The sequence below is a fragment of the Protomyctophum bolini genome (genome assembly GCF_963924005.1).
Source record: "Protomyctophum bolini genome assembly, chromosome: 8".
Classification (NCBI taxonomy): Eukaryota; Metazoa; Chordata; class Actinopteri; order Myctophiformes; family Myctophidae; genus Protomyctophum; species Protomyctophum bolini.
The window spans coordinates 23,655,677-23,668,311 of record NC_137869.1 but is presented as its reverse complement, the minus strand read 5'-3'; the positions used below and the strand labels follow the sequence as shown (position 1 = coordinate 23,668,311).

Below are 12,635 nucleotides of genomic sequence, written 5' to 3'. Positions count from 1 at the left end.
TGTGCGATGGCAGGCTCTCAGTCAAATATGTTTGACTGAGAGTGTTACAATGTAATGTCAAACATTGACAATGAATGGAGGATTTATGTCATATGTGGACGAACAAATCGGATTTCTACCGTTTGAATTGAATTGAATATATTAAAAAAACATATTAAATAATCATCTTACATGATCATGGTGAAAAGATGAGTTGTTTTAAACATTGTATCATGGTTAAAAGATAATAACATAAGTCGACAAATATAGTATATTCATTTTTTCATTGGATGATGTACGACGACAAGAGCACCCCTCACTTCACACATGTGTGATTTTTGGATACCATTTAAATAGTTTGGGGAAAGAATGTTGCTATTTTCCAAAAGGGACTGCAAAAGTTTATTTTATATATATATATTTATAATTTTATGTATAAATAAAAAGCTGTATACCTTGTCCCTGTATAAATGACACGTGTATAACGACGCAATGTCACATAGCTCTGTTTACAGTAATGCTGTACCCCCGCCAACTGTATTTATACTTTACACATTTTCAACGGTTTTCATTATATGATGACGCTTGCTTTCCTCATGCAAATGAAGGTCCTTTCACTTGAATTGATCAGATAGAGAGCAAGAGACAGACAGAGAGAGACAGTGAGCCACACACACACACACACACACACACACACACACACAGTGTGTGTTCCGTTGCAGCAACAGAACGTCAAGTGATCCATTTGATAAGTCGATTTGATTTGTCGAACAGCTGTAATAACGTTTCCATGCACTTAACATACAGCACTGTATCTGATTCTGGGGCTGTCACGATTACAGACTGAAGCTGACACTTTCAATGTCTGATTGCCTTTAAGGTTCATAATCACAAATTGCACAGGGCAGTTAGTTTTCAAAATACTGCATCAATATTGGAAATAGTTGCTCTACAAGCTTACAGATTTTTGTAGATCTGCTATTTCTGCTATTTTTTGAAAAATCACACCTGTGTGAAGTGAGCGGTGGAACGGTACCGTGTGGGGGTCCCCGGGAGATCCCCGCAACATCCAGACTCCCAGGAACGCGCCCAAGGGGGCTGCCCGGTTCCGGTGAGCCTTCCCGCGTCCAAAGCGGTCGAGAAATGACAAAGTTACCGTGTTGCAGACAGACGTACATACACACAGCTACGTAATGGAGTAGTTAGGCACCATTCAAAAATGTTTGAAAATGTGTGAACATTTTCCAACATGGAAACGATTGACGATAATACAAAAGTAATAGCGTTCATCTCAAAGAATTGCAATTAGGCGATTATGTAATAATTGTGACAGGCCTAACTGTAGCCTCAACTAGATGAAGAACAATGTTTTTTTTCGCAGGCCTTTCGCTGCTCCATGCCGCTCAGTGTAGCAGCCTGGCTGTAAGCTGGAGAATGATGAATGACTTGTGACACTTGTGACACAGCCCTCAGCCGGTGCTGAGTGCTGTGTCCATGACAAGAGAGAGAGACGGAGTGACAGAGAGTGAAAGTGAACAACCTGGACAGTGAGAGCGTGGGTTAAAGCGAAAGAAAATATCACGACCGATACGGTGTGTACCGGTAATGTCCAAGTCGTCCTTCTAATGTGCGCTTTGTGAAAACCGTGCGAAACGAGCCCTCCACACTCCATGCGCTGATTCCTAAACAATTAACGCAATATGTAAAATGATGTTTTAAGAGGAATACTGTTGTTCTACATATACTGCCAACCAGAAGAAATCACAGATTGAGGCCTTAACCTTTGCTTTTATATGAAATAACAAAGACTATTAACATTTTACCCCCAAAGACCACTGGGGGACTTTTTGAGAACCTGCACTGTTATAGTGTACAACTGTACATTAAGCTCTTGCTCTGCCATTCATGAAGGTGAGCCTGTGTCTGCCCATCCAACCAAAAGAAAACTCTCTCTTGCAGTTAGAGAGTGTGTGTGTTTTTGTGAGTGTGTGAGAGTGTGTGTGTGTGTGTGTGTGTGTGTGTGTGTGTGTGTGTGTGTGTGTGTGTGTGTGTGTGTGTGTGTGTGTGTGTGTGTGTGTGTGTGTGGTTCTGGTCTGAGTCACTTCCGTTTCATGGCTGAGCACAAATGTGACTTCTCATAATACCATGTGCACTTACAGCTGTCATGTCACTATCGCATCACTTTAACGTTTCCACCTTTCGTAGGGTGGTACATGGGGTCAGAGACTGTAAGAGGAAACTGGTACTGATCATGTCAGTTAAGAAAACCATGCCTTGAAGAGAGACCCCTTTTCTGTACTTCACTCCTTCAGAACGAGAAACAGCTACTAATGCAACGGACGTTCTGGTTGCCAGTCAAATATAGCTTAAAAAAATTTACAATACATGCAAGGTTACATATTTATCCTACCAATAGTAAGGAATACAAGAGTCAAACCAGGAGCACTTCAAGTACTCAACTGTAATGTACCAACTACCAACACTGCGCGTGCACACGGACGCACACACGCATGTCCCTAAACCACCAGAGGTGTTGTCTGACTCTGTAAGGGGCATCACATTTAATTTTAAGTGCGTTACAGAGCAACAGAAGTAAACATAAATAAAATGACACACACATATGCCATTGTAAAGATATGAGTATGTGAAGAGAGAGAGAGTGTGTGCCTGCATGTCATCATGAACCTAATCTCGACAATATAGTATGTGTTAAGAGAGAGAGAGAGAGGGAGAGAGAGAGAGGGGGGGGGTGTACTGGGGTAACACCAGGACAGTCTGTGAGAGTAAAAGGGTTTTTGGGCTTGTAGATCGGCCATTTTTGCTACTTTTGGAATTCAAATCCTGAAAAGTAAGGGTTTTGGGACATGACGAGGTGTCCAGTCCACCCGAAAAGAGACCATTTGTGACAGCGAGGATTAGCCGACGCTGTGCCGAGCCTTTAATAGTCCGCTCGCCTATACCGCAGCAGACCCATGCCGTAAAAGGATAAGCGGTAATACTCGTTAATAATAATAATAATAATAAGGCACTAAAGAGTAAAACTAACATATTCTATCATGGAAGCAGAACATGAGGCACGACGGCACAAAAGAGCGACTCTTTTCTGTGGAGATGGAAAACAACATCATCTCCAACTTTCCTCCGTGAGGGGGGCGGGGGGGGGGTCATGTTTAAAAGGTTGGAAAATTGAGAACAGTAGTAGTAGTAGTTGTGTTCACTGCGTTGCTGCTGGCTCCTCTGACAGGCTTATTGCGCAACACTCAGGCTAGCTGCTCCCTTGTGTGTGTATATAAAACAGCCTTTTAGCGGCGGACCGAACTAATGGGAACGTGTTTATCTGCAAACGCCCCCCTTTTTTTTGGCCTTTTTTCCATTGAGTTTGTAGTAGTGTGCCGGGGCAACACGGTGGGCACGCGAGAGAGCACGTTTGTGTTAGGGGGTGCGTGTGTGCGTGAGTAACATGCATGTGTGTGTGCGTGTTGTGATAGAGAGAGAGAGAGAGAGAGAGAGAGAGAGAGAGAGAGAGAGAGAGAGAGCTCTGTCCCATATGTACACCGATGTCTCTACATTTCAACTGCAAAACTTTTGACACGTGCCGTGCCATGCAACGCATATCACAGGTTTTGCATTGGTTTTTCCATGCACTCCCGTGTTTTTCAGATAAAGTTTGCAGAACCCTGCAGTGGTGGAAAAAGTAGGTGGTAAGTAAAAGTATCAATACTGCCGTGCAGAAATGCTCTGTAAAAGTCCAGAATTCACAATTTACTTTAGTAAAAGTACAAAGGTATCTGCATCAAAATAGTACCAAAGTACTCATTGTGCAGAATGTCCCATTCCACAAGTTCAAAATGTATAAAGAAACTTTTGAAAAGTACAAGCTCACAATGTGTCGCATCGCGACACATTGTATTGGAATGTAAATGTATACAATGTAAATGTATTGGAAATACTAAAGTACAGGATAAATAAATACATCAAAACTGTACTTAAGTACAGTGCTTAAGTAACTGTACTTTTACACCACTGGTTGTTACTAACTCGAGTGCTAGGACTGTTGCTTTTTGAATGCTCAAGCAACACAACACTGACATGTTTTGTACAAACACAATGTGAAAATAGGTATTGTACATGCACTCGTTTGTATATCTGGGAGCTTTCTATGTCATGGTCTCTTCACTGTACCTCCCTCCCTCCCTCCCTCCCCCCCCCTGTTCACGGTTGCTTACTGTCCGGTTATCATGGAAACAAATAAAAAAAAGTAGGTGAATCAATAAAAGGTTTAACCCCCAAAAAATTGAAACAAAAGGTTTTTCAATGGATTCTGGTAGTATTGGGCACGCTAAATAACATTAAAAGTCTACCAAAATCTACTCCCCAGAAACTCACTTTCAAGATTGCGTTCCAGACAGAGTTTAAAATGGCCATATCTCAAATGGGAAAACATTTGCAAAGTATTTTTCAACTTATTCTAGTACCTCTGGACATGCTTAAGAACATAATACAAATTAAGGAAAATATACCTTCGGGAAAGGCGTCATTTCCAAGATAGAAAAAATAGAAAAAATTGATACAAATTACTTTTCACTTCTGGTAGTATTGGCCATGCTAAATAACATACTAAAAGTACGGTATACCAAAATCTAACAGGAAAGGCTTCATTTTCAAAATGGACAGGTACCAGAATCAAGTGAAAAATCATTAATATAAATATATTCTATTGAGATATACAGTATAGCCAATTTAAGCTTGGCTGGCTGCCACGGCTGCCATGTTGGACGTCATCTTGAAAATTAAGCCTTTCCTGTAGGTAGATTTTGGTAGACTTTTAGTATGTTATTTAGCATGCCCAATACTACCAGAATCCATTGAAAAACCTTTTGTATCAATTTTTTGGGGGTTAAGGGATATTTCTTCCTAAATTGACTCACCTAAAGAAACAAACAGAACTTCAAGTTCTGGGAAGTTTACTTTCAGATTGTGGGAGGTTTTTCTCCGTTGCCCTTCGTATGCTCGTCAAAAAGAGCCCAAGGCCAAGCCTTGAATGTGGGACAGCAGCCAATTTGTCCCGAGGGGCGAGCCAGCCACCGTCGCTTTATTTGGCAAGCGGCAGAATGCATTGAACAGAGATGATGCTGTGCATTCCAGCATTTGAAGAGGAACCATTCCCTCGTCGCCCTCATGTTGTCTCATCACTGCTGTCCGCTCCACCCCGCCGAAAAACCCTTTTGTTTCCACTTTGTGATGTACTCTAATTTAGACTACAGCTAAACAATGAAACTTGGAACAGGTCCCACACACACACACACACACATGCTCGCACACACAAACACGCGCACGCACGCACACACACACACACACACACAATAATGAGCATGTGTGCTATGTGCTTAACTAAGCGCACACCCTCACTGTGGGTCTGGAGTATGAAATGTTATATACACACACACAGCGGTGATGGTGATATGGGGGAGCATGTGTGGTTTGGGCGTTTTCCTGGAAATTATGTTTTTCAGTCCCCCAAAGAGATTTTACAAGCCAGTTGCGAGTTAACGAGGCATCTTAAATACAACTGATGAAGGTTCAAATTAACCCTTGCTACTAGTACCTAGTTCTACACACACACAAGTCAAGGTTTGCCAAACGGGTGGCTGCCTGGGACGTCGCTCTGGGGCCTGGGCACGTGTCATGGAATAAAGCTAAATTAAATCTCACTAATGAAAATGTAATGATGTGTTTAGGAATTGTAATCATTATAAACCTAATGTTGCTGTGTTTCTACATACAGCCAACGAGTTGACAAAATCACAGATTGAGGCTTTAAAAACTGACATTTGTAATTTCTGAGAGTCTCAGAAATGGTCTCAGTCAGAGACCATTCATGTTTATGGAAAGAAAATGTATTTCTGTTGCTAGTTCTAACACTTGCGCTGCAACGTGTTTGTGAGCTTGTACATCTGCTATTTTCATACAAGACATGATGCTGGCTGCTATGGAATCCAAATGACTGAAATCGGTCGTGGCGTCTGAGAACTTTAATCCTTGTGGCGCGCGTATGCATGCATGCATGCATGCAGGACAGGCTGTAGCCGAGAGGCCGTCAGGGACTGGGTCGGGAAGGTCACCGGTTTGACCCTCGGTACGCCCAGCGTACGTACATGTCTAATTGTCCCTGACTAAGACACTTGACCCCTAACAGCAACTCCCCAGACCGCTTGTCATAGCAATGTGATGCAGCCATCACCTGGGTGAAGCCTTAAAAGCCATTCCCCCCTACCTCCAGGGCCTTGAAAATACTTCGCTTTTGCGACGTACGCTGAAGGGGGTGCACACGCTTATCAGACACACCAAAGGTCTGACATGTGGAAATCACCTGTCACTCCCAACATGCGTTGGTCCTTAACGACATGCGTTGGTCCGACATGCGTTGGTCCGAACGACATGCATTGCGTCTCAAAAATACTCTCCAATTAGCGACGTACGTTGAAGATCTTATGTTGGGTACTATAAATGGAAGCAAATTCACCCTGAGAGGTCACACTCAGTTAAATCGCTAAATAATAATCGTATCGCAGGGATTTGAACATTTGCATTTTCTCTTTTGTTGAGCTGAAAATTCATCAGCACCACTTAAGTTAGTGCCCCTGAGCTCTGGGTAACGTGTCTAATAACTTCACTGCACACAATACCCGTCTGTCTGTATACTCACACTCATTCACACACACACACACACACACACACACACCTGACACGTCCCATCCTGTGCTACTGCCACCTCTGCCAGTATCACTATGGTTACACAGACAGCTGCTGATGCCACACTGAAAGGGAGAGACACACACACACGAGAACAATTAGGAAACGGACACTAGCTGCTCTCCAGTGACATCACACAAATGGTAACAACACACAGTCCTTCCGGCGTCCTATTCATTCAGTCTCTCACATCAACATACAGTACAGTACACAGAACCCCCTGTGTTGATGCCGCTGGGACTGAGGACAAAGTCTCTGCTAAACTTCAGGAATATCATGGGCTGAAAAAACTTTACCTTTTTACCCTGACACAGACACACACACACACTTTGCCTATATATCACACACACACACGTCATACACAAAAAAAGAAGGTATGGATGGACTCGCAATTTTGAACTCACAACACACTCTCACTCTCTCTCTCTCTCTCTCTCTCTCTCTCAGCCCATCTCTCTCTCTCTCTCCCTCTCTCTCAAATAAACAAACACATGCGGGGCACACACCTCCTCTGCCCGTTCCCTCCCCACTAGCGCTAGTGAGGAAGGAAGCAGCTGATAAACAGGCCTACTTAAGTACAAGGCCGGAGGTGCCATGTGGAGCGTGTTGACCGTCGTCTTCTAAGGCCATAATCAAATCTCAAGACACCACCCTCGACATGAGAGCCACGTTCTCTCGCTCGACAGCAACGAGAGAGCCGAGCAAAACTTCAGGTCATGACTCACGCTGAGACTGACAGAGTGAGAGAGAATAGAGAGAAGAGAAGAGGGGAGAGAGAAAGAGAGAGAGAGACACAGTTGTGTTACATTAGTGCGAGGGGAGGGGCAGGGCAGAATTCTTTAACTCATATTCAGGCTTCGACAGCAAATTGCCTTTCGACATGTCGCTCGTTGACTGACATCGTATTTTCAACTGACAAGTGTCAACCCACTTTTTTTTCCCCCACTGTTGAAAACCTGTTGAGCGACGCCTGTCACCCAGGCAGGCATATATTATTAGGCTTCACTCTCCCAACATTTGGACGGGCGACAACCAACGTCAACAAATAATTTTAAAAAAACTCCGTTTTTGGAGGCAGGTATTCAATGGTGTGCGAGTGAACGCAAAGAAAAAAAGAAAAGAAATGCACACAGTCACTTTCTTTGTTGTAATTTACCCACGTGCTCGTTAACGCCCCCCTAACCCAAATACTGTTGTTGGTGGAACGAAAAGGGTTTTAAAAGGAGGAGGGCATCTAGTGTCTATAAAGAGGTGGCTTACAAGTCCAAGTGTTTGGAGGGGGGGGGGGACACAAACAGAAAAGTTCCTCCCTTCTGTGCACGTTTTCATTGGCCCAGAGCTCTCCCTCCCCCCAATCCCATCCCCTCCCTTCCCACAAAAAAAATCCAACAAATGTACTCTTTTTCAACACAAACTGCACAAGAACCGCTTTTCACATACCACCAAACGTTTCCACTTATAGCATACCCACCCAGCGCTGGTGGGTGCTGTTAGACAGGAGCGGAGGGGGGGAGGGTGGTGGGGGGGAAGGAGTTGCTCCAGGACGCAGAGAGCATGACCGCACCGCTGCAGAATGCCCTGGGAATGTTTAACATGAGGGCAAACTTCCAGAAACTCGCTCGCACTCCCTAAATCTCTCGGCGGGCGCTGCAGCATGCTGCTGCTCTCCATGCAGACATCTGAGCTTTGTTTTCATCACAGAGCTGTGCTCGCAAGACAGACATAGAGAACATTATTGCATCACCACCTGTGTGTGCGGGACGGGCTAAACACGATTTCATGTATGCACTGGAGGAAACAGTGGGGGGCTCGCTGCACCACCAGGGCTGCAACTATAAGCATCATTTTTAATAATGAAAATGCTCTATTGTTTTTGTTGTTATTAGTTCATTAGCCCCAAAAAACATGTTTTTCCCCCTCATGCATCACTGAACTGAATATGCAATAGCTAAACTTGTATTAAGTCGTTTCCACCTCTTAATTGTGTCACAACCACCCGCCAGAACGCGCGATTCTTACCTGTCCTCATCCCCATCGATGGTAATAGGGATGCCAAAGATGCTGACGGTGGTGGGCGCTCCTCCGCCGACACTTTGGGAGATAAAAGGCACGCCGCCGTCTTTCCCCGCCAGGGCACCGGCGCCGGGCTGAAGTAGGATGTCAGACTTTCGGCCACTTTCGAAGCCTCCTCCTCCTGCGCCGGGCGTGTGGTTCAGCATGCTGTTGGGCACTGTGGCAGGCACATGATGGACACTGTTGTATGCGATGGTGGTGGTGGTAGAGAGTAGCACGGAGCCCACCGATGATGCCCCACCACCGCCCACCTGGACCATCAGGCCATGGGCCGAGGCTGCCTCCCCCCCGCCCTGAGCCACTGCAGGGGAGATGGCAGGCGAGGACCCCATCGAGAGGTTTTGAGCGTTCGAGCCGTGTGGCTGCAGAGTGGCAAACTGCTGCTGCCTGTAGTCCAGTTGGCCACCGCCGTGAGTCGAGTAGGCAAACTGCTGGGCAGTGGGTGGCATGAGTGGAAATTTGTGCAGCGTGGTGGCAGCACCGTGGAGTGGTGCACCGTTGAGGCCGCTAGGGTGGAGGAGGTTTTGAGGCACACCGGGCTGCATGTTGTTGGCCTGTTGAGGGTGCTGCTGCTGGGGCACCGCCGTCGAATATCCGCCGGTGGGCTGAAAGGCACTCGCCCCGGCACTCCCCGCCTGGGACGCTAAAGTGTAGCCTTGCTGCGGAGGCTGCTCCGGAGGATGAGTGTGATAGGCAACCGAGTAACCGCTGTCGGCGTTGTTGTTGGACTCCTGAGCGGAGCCGGCACTGGGGATGACCACGGAGCCACCGGTGACCCCTCCGAGCCCGCTGTCCCCCCTGTCCACGTTGTTGTGGTCCAGGACGACAGCGTGCTTTATACTATCCACAGTCCTGCTCATGATAGTCGAGCCCTCCGAGTCTCGCTCGTAGAACTCGGTGCACGTCCATCGGCCCCGCCGGAAGGGCTCTCCGGTACCGTGGTCGAGTTTAATGACCCTGAAACGGGAATTAAATGTGGTGGTGGTGGTTGATGATGATGATGTGATGCTGGTGGCGACTGGAGCCACATTAGCGGGGACGGTCACATGATGATGATGATGAGGGACCGAGTTGACCATATGCTGGGTGGTGGTGGTGGTGGTCGAGCTTGGAGCAGAAGGCGCCTGACTCGCAGTTGGCCCGGCGGGCACACCCCCCCCTGCCAGGTGCGGAGTGACAGGACCGGAGCAGCCCGCGCTGCCTCTGACAGAGAAGCCCCCGTTGACAGGACCCTGGTGGTGGTGCTGCTGCTCTCCCACGTTGTTCAGCGTCTCCTCGGACGAGCTGCGGTCGCACGCGCCCAGCAGGTCGGCGCCGCCGCTGCGGGACACGTCGAAGATCTCCGACGACACGTCCTCCGTCCGGGACTCGTCCGGGTCGTCGAGGCTCTCCGTGTCGTCCGCGACGCTGCTCGCCGCCACCTGAGCCTGTGTCACGCTGGTGATCTGGAAGCAGCTCTTCTTCTTAGCCGGCATTTTCGACATGTTTGAAGGTGGTGGTGGTCTGTCTCGTCTGTCTCCCGAGGAGGACAGCGAAAACAAAAAGTGCTGCGTGTGTGCGATAAATACAATCACAATCGATCCCAATTGTCACAGGTGGCAATAACTACGAAACAAGACACGTATGCGACATTTTCATAAGCTCCCCCTCTCTGTCTGTCTCTCTCCGCTTGCTCTGTCACTGTCTCCTCTCGTCTTCAAAAAAAAGAAAAGAAAAAGTGTGACTAGTTTAAAGCCACCAACCAGTTTCCTCCGTAACTCAGGGACGTCGCTGTAATACCTTGGGCTGGCTTGGTTCTTCCTCCCGCCGCGGCCGATAGACAGTCAGTCAGTCCATTCGAGTCTGTCCGGGCTGAGACGACACAGTCTCCCGGTGAGGTGAGGTGACAGCACGCCAGCCGCCTCCCCCTTCTCTCTCCTCTCCTCCGCCCGGTCCTCCGCGAGCTCTGACCCGGCCTTTCCCCGCCGTCACACAGCGCCTATATCCCGGCGTGGGAGTTGTGTGTCTGTCGGCAGTTGTCTGCTTCCAATCCCAGCTGTTAGCAGCACTTTAGTGTGCTGGCGGGCCCCGTCCGTCCTCCTCTCTGTCTCCCCTTCAGCCAGCAGATATCTCTCTGGCTAACTCGAAGCTAAAGTTAGCTCAAACGTTAGCTTTTTTAGTTTTCTAACCTTTCCGCCTCGGAACTAGCAACTCCATGATGATGTAAACAAGCCCACATAACACTCCATATCGGCCCTTTTCCCCTCCGACAGAATACGGAACGTGTAAATGTGTCCACCGCCCGATATCCGAGAAGTGAAACGTTCCGAACTCAAGGAAGTTTAGCTTCTTTTCCCAGAGCTGCTGCTGCTGCTGCTGCCTTCGGCGGCTAGCTGACAGATAGAGCACTTCTCTCCACTGTGTGCCAATGAGAGCAGAAAAGCTCAAGCTAACAGGCTAACTACTCACTGCCCCGCTTTCTCTCTTCCTCCAAGGCAGGGTCTATACATCCCATAGTCTGGAGGGACTGTCTTGTTGCGGTTGGCTGGCTTGTTGGCTGTCGGAGGTGGGTGTCAGGATCGCAATTATTTTAAAAATGTCAACTGTTTTGTTTTGTTTTGTTTTGTTTTGTTTTGTTTTGTTTTTTGTGTTGATTAGATTTTTTTTCACAGTATGCAGAATGGGTACATTTCAAACGGAAACACAGTTTCAGTTTATTTTGTAGCGCAACATCAAAACAAAAAATACAATAGCACAATAACACAATAACACACAATAATACGATGTGTATGGCTGACATAAGTACCATGCGATAGGACCATAGACTGTATGATAGGACACAGTTAAAGATAGGTAAAAATGCGTTCAGATTCATAATATTCATTAATATAGCACAAGTCTATCTATCTATCTATCTATCTATCTATCTATCTATCTATCTAATATCAATCAATCAACATCAATCAATATCAATCAATCAATCAACCACTACTTGATGTACTGTAAACCAAACTAATAATTAAATGCACTAAAACCAGCGGTTTCCTGACAACCGAGCAATCACATTGTGACCGTTTGGGAAATGGGATGGCAAGCCTCAACTACTACAACTGGAACTGAAGGCGCTGCGCACTTTACGTCAAACAAATAAAGAATTGCCGTCTTTGCGCAAATACGTGAATCATTCATTTCGATCAAAAGGGTTGTCACTGACTCATGCAGGTCCAACAAGCACTTTCAAGGAATCATTTTCTAAAGTAGACCTATTTTGCGGTTTTACCTACAAATTACAATTTAAAGTGATTTGATTCAAATTGTTTTTTTGAGGAAAAAACTAAAAACGTATTATTAAAAAAGCAGAGAAGGCTTTAGAATAGATGATGAATGATGACTCATTACTGAGTCATCATGGTAAGGTAAGAGTAAGAAGAATATTTTCAATGAATCATATAAATCCATCTCAATGAAATGAACTGTCGGGACAGTTGAATAGGCTTTTAACCCTGGCAGTGCTGGCACATTCTTTATAATGCATCACTTCTGATTAAGGCTGAGCTATAATGGATGACAGTGGGTTTAACTGTAGGCCTATGCTGCTTGGAAAGGTTTTTTCATCTAAAAGCCAGTGGTGTGTAAAGAAGTAGGCTACATTTACTCAAGTAAGTACTGTATTAAGTACAATTTTGAGGTCTTTTTGAGTGGTGCAACCACTCCATTGCGGAGCTATGTGTGTCCCTGGGTCCCTGGCTGGCTGGCTGGGTCCAGCCGAGCATGAAAATAGTGGTTATTGGTTTTCACTTTTCACCACCAATTAGGTGTCACTGTTGCGCAGCCTAACACCACACGGTAAC

At 46.2% G+C, this 12,635-nt stretch overlaps 1 protein-coding gene across 2 annotated transcripts in view; it reads right to left on the bottom strand.

The window, feature by feature from the left end:
- The window catches only part of LOC308320376 (TSC22 domain family protein 2-like), a 73,132-nt gene extending 61,937 nt beyond the window's left edge, over positions 1-11,195 (bottom strand). For both annotated transcript variants that reach the window (XM_080770722.1, XM_080770723.1), the window contains exon 1: positions 8,752-11,195. In XM_080770722.1, coding sequence (XP_080626848.1) covers positions 8,752-10,289 — 1,538 coding nt within the window. In that variant the 5' untranslated portion in view covers positions 10,290-11,195. The remainder of the gene's footprint in view (positions 1-8,751) is intronic.
- Between the last annotated feature and the right edge of the window lie 1,440 nt (positions 11,196-12,635).